Source organism: Schistocerca nitens, chromosome 2 (assembly GCF_023898315.1).
Source record: "Schistocerca nitens isolate TAMUIC-IGC-003100 chromosome 2, iqSchNite1.1, whole genome shotgun sequence".
Taxonomy (NCBI): Eukaryota; Metazoa; Arthropoda; class Insecta; order Orthoptera; family Acrididae; genus Schistocerca; species Schistocerca nitens.
Window position 1 is genome coordinate 267666382 of NC_064615.1, and position 9256 is coordinate 267675637.

Genomic DNA, 9256 nt, shown 5'->3' on the forward strand with positions numbered 1-9256 from the left:
GTTAGAACGTCAGAGAAGATGAAGATACATACATGGATATCTAGGATGATGATGACAAGATACCAAATTGATTATATCATAATTGAAAACAAATACAAAAAAGTGCCTAAAGAAAGTCAGAGCATACCATGGAGCAGACATAGGTTCAGACAAGCTGTTGGTGGTGGACTTGCAAAAAAGGCTGAAGCGAGTGAGAGGGGGAAAACCAAGACGGATATTTGACACAGAAAGACTAAAGGAAGAAGGTAAAGAGACAGAGCCTAAAAACACATTTATGTCACAACGGGGTGGAGGGCCCAAAGAAGAGAATGCAAATGAGAAATGGAAAAGGATGAGGCAAAGACTTAAGGAATATGCACAAGAAGTTGTTCGGGTGAGGAGGTTCAAAAGAATAAGTAAAGAATGGGTAACAAAGACAATACTGGGTAAGATGGAAGAAAGGAGGAAATGGAAGACAGTAGGAACTGAGGAAGGGACAAGAACATACAGAAAGGTGAATAATAAATTAAGGAGAGGTACAGAACAGGCAATGAAGACACATATGAAAAACAAATATAGAAATCAGAAATGGAATGGAACAATGTATGGATTAGCTATTAATCTAGTCTTTGAAGCAACGAAAAGCAGGACAAGTATGGGAATAGAAAGTGATGGTACAATGGTTCATAACCAGAGAAAGTGTTGGGAAGATAGCTAGAATGTGTAAAGTGCCTATATGATGCTGATCAAAAATCAAATGATATTGAATTAGAAGAGGAGACAAGAGTTACAGAAGAGGACAAAGGATGCTGCATCTTGGAAGACGAAGCAGGAAGGGCTTTAAGAGATGAAGAGTCATAAAGAAAGTGGAACTGATGGTTTACCAGCAGAGTGCAAGCTTAAAAGCCTTGCGGACAGTGGAGTGAAAGAGCTGAGTTATCTTTGTAAAATGCACAAAAAAGGTGAATGGCTGGATGACTTTCTCTTGGCACTAATGATACCGACTAAAAGAAAAGCAATATCAAGAAATTTGAGGATTTTAGAACTGTAGTTTGATTTCTCATGAAGCAAAAGTTCTACTAAGTGTGACAAATAGAAGACTTCATGGAACAATGGAAAAAAGTACTGCAGAGGAACTGCATGTATTCGGAAGAGGTAAAGGTATAAGAGATGCAACTGAAATTTCGAGAATTATTTGTGAGAGATACATTGAAAGAAAAGAAGTTTATACTGCTTTGATTACTTGGAGAAACTGTTTTATCGAGTGCAGTGGAATAAATTAGTGAGAATTCTAAGGAAGAATAGAGCCAACTGGAGGGATAGGAAGCTGATTAAGAATCTACAACCAAAAATATGAGTACAGATTGGGAATGATATGACAAGAGAAAAGCACAGATGGAATGGGAGTGAGGCAAGGCTGCTGTTTCTTCACAGTACTGTTTAATATACACTGGAGCATACTATTCAGAAATGTTTTAAATGAAAAAGAGGAGTGTGGATTGGTGATAGGAGGATAGAATGTATTTGATTTGCAGATCATCTAGTGTTACAGACAGAGTGTGAAAGAACTGTGATTGGAGTGTTAAAAGAATGAAGTATGACCTGTGAGAAGTTCGGTATGAGAATTAAGAAGAAAAAGACAAATGCTTGGTGATAAGTGTAAGAAAAACTATAAAGTTAGGGCAGAAAGATATAGAGCAGATTAGCACTTTCAATAATCCAGGAAGCATAATTACAGACGATGTGAGATGCAATAAGGAGGCGAAAACAAGTGCATATAGCAATTAACAAGGATGCATTTAATAAGAGGAGGCTTCTAAGTGGTTGCATGGGCAGAGATGGCGAAGAGACCGGCACAGTGCTTCACACAGAGAATGGCAATATATGGAGCTGAGGCATGGGAAACAGAGGAAAGAGAAAGGAAGAAGAACAGAAGTATCTGAGATGTGGATTTGGAGGAGGATGGAAGGGATAAAAGGGGCAGACAAAGTGCGAAAAGACAAGGTGGTGCTGAAAAGAATGGGGGGAAGAGAGAGAAATTTTAAAGGTAATCAGGAAGAGGTAACAAAGTTGCCTCTGACAATGGATGAGAAGAGGTTGTTTACTGATGGATGCTAGGGAAGAATGGAAGAGGAAGAAGAAGAAGAAACAAGATGGTGGGTGGTATAAGGATAGATACAATTATGAGAAAACGAAGAGGGTAGCAAATGACAGGACTGCACAGAGAGCTACATGTGAAGACCTGCCCTAGGGCATAACACTGATGATGATGATGATAATGACAACATTCCTTCCTCTTCTTCCTTAACTATTTCCACTGTGTTATAACTTTTCTTTTTATGTATCTTTCAGTGTTTGCTTCTGTTGTTTACAAATATGGGCATATATAAAAAGAATACTTATCTCCATTAAAAGTGAACACACACATACATAGACATCACAATGTAAATAATAACAACAATAGAAAATCCAGGATGGAATTAATTTGTGTCATATTGTTGTAATAATAACAATAATAATATCGGCTATGAGTCTTCCTCTTGCACAAGATCTTCTACACTGTGATAACATTTCCTTTTTAAGTGTTTTTCAATGTTTGCTTCTGTGGTTTTTAGCTTGTAGGCCATGAACATGGACAGTATTTTACTTTTTACTGACAAGCTTCAAAGCTACATAATACGGCGTATTTTCAAAAAAGCTACTCCTGTGATGAAGCCACAAACAATGTGATGTAAGCCTTGTTTCTTACGCATATGTAAAAGAATTTCTCTTGAAAAGATGTATGTTTATGTATGTTTTTGAGCCAAAGACGAGTATTTCATATATAAACATACAATTAATTGTCTTTAAGTCAAGGCTTTTAAATAAAGGTTGGCATGATTGCCTACTGTTTGTTCCCATAATAGCTCTGATGGTTTACTTCTGTAGCTTGAACACTCTGCGGTGGTTTGCTTTTTCAACGCCCCCAAAAATGATGGCATGTCATACAACTGGTACAAACAAAGCTGCTTAATCACTTTTCTGTGAAATCCCAATGATCAGTCTGTGAGAAGCGTTTGTTTACAGTAATTACAAGAAATTTAACAGAGGCTGCAGTGAGCAGTTCTCTGTCTTCATATTTTAACTGTGAGATGTATTCATCAGTTTTTTGAATCTGAAATGTTCAATTTCTGGTTTTGTAAGGTTTAGTTTCATAGCATTATTATTCATGCAAGTTAAGAGTCCTTGAAGAGTTTGCTTTGTATTCTGTGCTAGTAGTTCAGTTTTTACAACAAAGTACTGCTGCTGCTGAGTCATCTATACATGTAATTGTTCCTGAAATTATCTTACATGACATGTCATTTATGAAATACAAGAAAAGTGATGGCCTAGTATGGGTCTCTGTGGTATGCCTACTTGTATTTCCTCCCAACTAGGTCAGGCTCACTCTCTGTTGTCTATTTTCGAGAGAGGATAAGAACCAGCTTAAAGATTTTCCATGAAAATCATAAGCAGCCATTTTGTAAAGCTACAGCTTATGTTTACCGTATAAAATGTTTCAGTGAGGTGACAAAAGATACTGGATATGCGCAGCTTGTTATCGAGGCATTCGCTTATTTTAGTAATTAGTTTGTTAACAGCGTACTTAAAAACTCAAAGCCTATTTTGCCTCAGGTCTGCTACATATACCCGCGATTTGCTCAGAAATGGTCCCTAAAGCATGTTAAAAATAGCCTATAATTTGTATGTGAAAAACAGGGCCAGTCTCCATTCCAGAAAGGTACATTCTTCTAAAACAGATACAGCAGGTGGGTATACCGTTGATTTACTCATGTTGTAGAGAAATCATGCCTAGCTTCATTTTTTATAACAATGTATTGAATATGTAGAAATCATCAGTTTATTGTCTGCTGAGTTCAAAATATCAATCCCATAGTGAATTTTCACCCACAGTATGGTATATTCTGGAAACTGTATTTTAAAACAATGTCTCATTTATTACCAATTACCATTCAGAAGCTTGTGAAGTTAACTACCCTGGCATTCTTCAAACAGACACTCTTAGCTTTTTCATAACTCACATACAAATAATAATGATGCATTGTGTTGCTTCCACAAGAGCACTGACTGTGACAAATCCACACTTTAAATATTCTACAATTACTACTGCACATAAAAATGTGATAAAAATGAATTGATGGGTAGTCTGCAGTGCATTTCCAATCAGGTTCTACAGCTACATTCTTATTAGCAAAGCCAAGAAACTTTACAACTAGCAGTTTATTGTCAACTCCAGGAAGAAATTTAAAGCCACGTGGAAAGTTATCGGTGATAATAAAGTTGGGATGAAAAACCAGAGACACTCAATAATACATGAAGAATGAGGGAAGTGTCATGTCTGATCCTAAAGAAATACATTAATTATTCAATAACTACTTCACAAACATTGACAACAAACTTTCTTCTCAAATTGATGCTCCAGTAGGCCTACCAAAACACTGTTTCTTGATCAATTCACATTGGGTGAAATCTGCAGTATTATAAAACAGAAACCAAACTCACTCTCACGTGGTTTTGATGGCATATTTGATTATCTTCTGAATCCAATCTGCCATAATGTGTCTCCTCCCTGGTCAGATATGATAAACCAATCCTTGCTGCTGGGCCAATTACCTAAAATTTTTCAGGCAGCAGATGTGGTTCCTTTCTTTAGACGAGGAGATGAAAGGAGTATTGTAAAGAAGCCATGATCAGCTTAGCTTTTGAAATGGGAGGCCAATAAATGGAGCCCTATGGTCTATATTTCTAAATTAAGTTCATAGGGGCCCAATGACAGAAAGCATACAACAGGAGTATTCCTTGATCTCACTTGTCAATCATGATTTTGTCTATTTATGGGTAAACTGTTACAATATGGAGTTAGGGGAAAATGCAATAACTGGATTAGCTCAAATCTCTCAGAGTACAAAAAGTTGTAATCACCTCAATAAATGATGCATGCATACAGTCAAGGGAGCAAGTTGAAGGACAAGGCATTCCTTACAGCTTCACATTTGGTCCACTTCTGTTTATTATTTCTACCAGTGAGCCAACACAAAGTATTCAAAAAGATCTGCCAGTAATGTATCTGATGACACCAATATACTCAGGCCTATTTGATCCACTGTAACCAAGCTGATAAATAACTTAAACACAAACAAAATTACTACTATGTAAGGACGAAAGTGTGTGTACAAATTTTCACCTATTGCGTGTAGTTTTACCAAGGACAGATGATGTCGGATCTCAGCCAAGAAGTGACCACTACATTCCTCGGAGTGTGGACAGATGACACACTGCAGTGGGTCAAACACTGACACAGAATGTATGCAAAAGAGAATAATTAAGATAATGAGACACACACCTCTCTTTTCCACCACTAAAACATCTATTTCTGGAGCTCAATATCCAGCATGTGCCCAGTATTTCTATTCACTGTGTTTTACTCAAGAGTATTTGCATATTTTTACAGAAAATAAAGACATCTGGACACCGACACCACAACGTACCCCCCCCCCCCCCCCCCCCAACACACTGAAACCTTTGTTGTTGCGGTAGGCTGATCTGTAGCGGTTTTGGGTTGTCGAAGCCAACAGATCTGAAAGGAGATAATCTGGTTGTGGCAACAAACAATCCGGTAGCGTAGCGTAATGTTTTCGCCCGTGCCATATTGAAAATTGACAAATAAGTTACTAAATATAACGGCTTTCAATAACAATGATTCGTTATCTTACACATGGAGAGTTGAAATCCTACAAAACGAAGGTTAGTAATCGGATTCTTACGGAAGCGTCTAAGAGCCAACACAAATCTACAATTAAGCATATGGCGCTGTTAAGTGATACTTCCAAAACATGCGGTTACATGACCTCCTAATAGAAAACCGGGTTTCAAGCTTCATTTTATTACAAAATTTAGATTTTTACCGCCTCACTTATACAGTCTCAGTTCCAACAGTATAAAATTTGTGTCTATTGTAATTCGGCATTATTATTTACCCTTTCTCCTTCATGCTGCTCTCTGAAGTAGCTAACGCATCCTTCTATCCATTCTCTTGAAGCATGAAAATGCCTCGCTGACAAGTAGGAACGAATCTCTTCGAGTTCATTATCCATCGAAGTGAAAACACTGACACTATTTTACTGGTGTTGCTATGTATACAAAACAAGTAGTGACTTATTTCAACAACAATACAATCGGCTGACCAATTCTGTTTACCGCCAAGTCAGAGATACTAACCTGGCAAAACAGGAGGATGTAGAAGGAAAATCTATGGGACGAGATTTCATAAGCCGGGTTCACACATGCAACTTTTATTTGTTGTATTTATTTAGCATCCAATAGATCACACATGTGATATAGGATTTGTCATTTGATTACACATAACACACAACAACACATACACATAAAAAATGGACAAACATACACAAGCAGCAAAACAAATTACATACACATAGTACATAAGTAGTGTACAAGAACTTATTACACAAAAACAAAAGTACGTGCTCATGATAAACAATTATAGATCATGAACTACGCCTTATACACAAAACTTATTACGGATATTTAACAGATTTTTTTATAAGTACCATAATCACGAAGTTGAAAACATAATTAAATTAGTTTAAATTTAAAAAAAAAATAAGTACAGGTTTCAATCCACAGTCTGAGACAGGTATTCATTTACACTATAGTAGCATTTTTCCTTCAAGTATTTTTTTACTTCACACTTGAAATTATTTTTGCCTTTCAATTCTTTAATTTGAGAAGGAAGTGCATTTAAAAGCTTTATTCCTAAGTGATATCACAGCTATGGCACAATGTAGTTGTACCGTGAGGTACCGTTCACACAGTACACAACCAAGAATTACTTATGACCTCAAGAACTTTACCCAGTCATCACTCGATTCTGGTGCATAGCCTCGCAACCGCGGAGTTAGCTACAAATGTCGTCATGTACCAGCAAACTTTAAATTTAACACTGTATGATGGCAGCAGCTGGACAATTTACATTCATTTTGGTATTTGCTACTATCCAGGAAACTTGTGACATAATGAGTGCTTTTGGCTCTAAGTTTACTATGAAATGCTAAATGCTTAGGCCGGTATTACACTATCAAATTTCTTTGTCAAAGATTTGATCAAAGATGTGATCCAATATTCCATCCAATATATTTGACAAAGATCTTTGACGTAGCGCTACAAGGGGTATTACACTGTCATCAAATTTTTCGTCAAAGCTCAAGATGGCTGACAACAACTTGTTATTAACCGCAGCAGTTCTATGTACTCCAATTGCATTGTGTGCACATGCGGAAAAGAAGTGGGGGGAAAAAATGGAACCATACATACGAGGTTGACAGTCTTAAAAGTCCTGGGATTACAACTTGATAATAAATTCAGTTGGGAGGAGCACACCACAGAACTGCAGAAACGCCTTAAGAAATCTGTATTTGCAATTCGAGTGTTAGCAGACATAGGCAACATAAAAATGAAAAAGCTTGCATACTTTCATTCCATAATATCATATGGGATAATATTTTGGGGTAAATCTTGAAGTCAAACAAAAGTTTTCAAGGTCCAAAAGCGTGTAATACGTATTATTTGTGGAGTAAATTCACGGACCTCCTGCAGAACCCTCTTCAAAGAACTGGGTATACTAACTACTGCCTCTCAGTATATTTACTTCTTAATAAAATTTGTCGTAAATAATATATCTCTTTTTCCAACAAACAACTCAGTTCATACATACAATACCAGGAACAAAAATGATCTGCACAAGGACTTAAAAGCACTTACTTTAGTTCAAAAAGGGGTCCACTACTCAGGAACACTCATCTTCAACAATTTGCCAGGAAACATAAAAAATTTAGTTAGAAATAAAGATCAGTTTAAAAGGAGCCTGAAAGACTTACTACTGGCCAACTCCTTCTACTCCATTGGCGAAATTTTTAATAGAAACAAATGATGTATTGTATTTATTCATACTATTAGTATTTTTATTTCAGCTTAAAAAAAAATCGACATGTTCCACATCCACGAGGATCTCCTCAGCACGGATCTATGGAACGAAAAACTAATCTAATCTGGGTGAAGCCGTGGGTTTCACGACGACACGATAAAAGCATTCAACAAAACTTGTTACGTGAGCTTACAGTGGAAGACGTCAAGTGGTGTTGGTTGTTGGGATGTTTAAGGGGGACTAAAGACGTCAAGTCGTACATCAATTACTTAAGAATGGATGAGCATACATTTCTGTATGTGCTCAATGACGTGTATCCTCATATCACAAAGCACAATTTTCACTTAAGAACTGCTACATCTTCAGAAGACAGGCTCACTATAACACTCCGATTCCTTGCTACAGGAGAGAGTTATGTTAGGTTAGGTTAGGTTAGGTCTCCAATCTTCTTAATCTATTTTTGTATTCAGGGTGCCTCACGTTGTAAAGCGCCTCATCAGCTTCAGACATCTCTATTAATTCTGTAGTTATCGGCACACACCAATTGTATTTACCGGCAATAGTTATAAAAACACTACAGAGTACAGACGACAGAACGCTGCAGCGATGCTAGCGCCCCGCGTGGTAACATATCGCATTGCAGTGAACAGAAGACAAGCGATTTCTTTGATCAAATATACGGCCTCGGCCAAGATTTGATCAAATATTGGACGACATTTGTCAAAGATCCCTATTACACTATCAAATATCTTTGACAAAGATATTGGACAAAGATATTGGACAAAGAAATTTGATAGTGTAATACCGGCCTTAACAATATCATCCAACAAAACTGAAGCTGGAACGTCTGGTTATGACATACCAGACGCACAGTGCAATAAATACAATAACAACACTCTCTGGTAGGAAATGTGTTACCGTTTGTCAGCTGGAGCGACACTAGTGCTCCAAGCGGTGAGAAGGCAGACTGTCACAAGCGTAGTAAGAATCATGTTTGTTTTGAATTATTTTCTACTTAATTAACGAAATAGTTGTTATATTTTTGCGTTTCATGCGTTAGTAAGTTCCTAAGAGTCATGAATTATCGTGAAATACATGTAAAAACAGACTCACAATGGTTCAGTGACATAAGCTACAACTCATTCATGAAGAAACACTTCCGAATAAGTCTGTATTTGAAGCTTATTCCGCTAAAAGCAAGAGAATATAATAACATCTCATGCATGAGAAGCATATATTTCTGTTGCTGTCTGTTATTGTTATCATAGGTACTTCCCCTGACAAAATATATTTATC

The 9256-nt window shown here is 36.9% G+C and overlaps 1 protein-coding gene across 2 annotated transcripts in view; it reads right to left on the reverse strand.

The window, feature by feature from the left end:
* Nucleotides 1–6212, reverse strand: part of LOC126234351 (recQ-mediated genome instability protein 1-like) — a 125631-nt gene extending 119419 nt beyond the window's left edge. For both annotated transcript variants that reach the window (XM_049943039.1, XM_049943038.1), the window contains exon 1: nt 5997–6212. In XM_049943039.1, the coding sequence (XP_049798996.1) occupies nt 5997–6113 (117 nt within the window). In that variant the 5' untranslated portion in view covers nt 6114–6212. The remainder of the gene's footprint in view (nt 1–5996) is intronic.
* Nucleotides 6213–9256: the final 3044 nt, after the last annotated feature.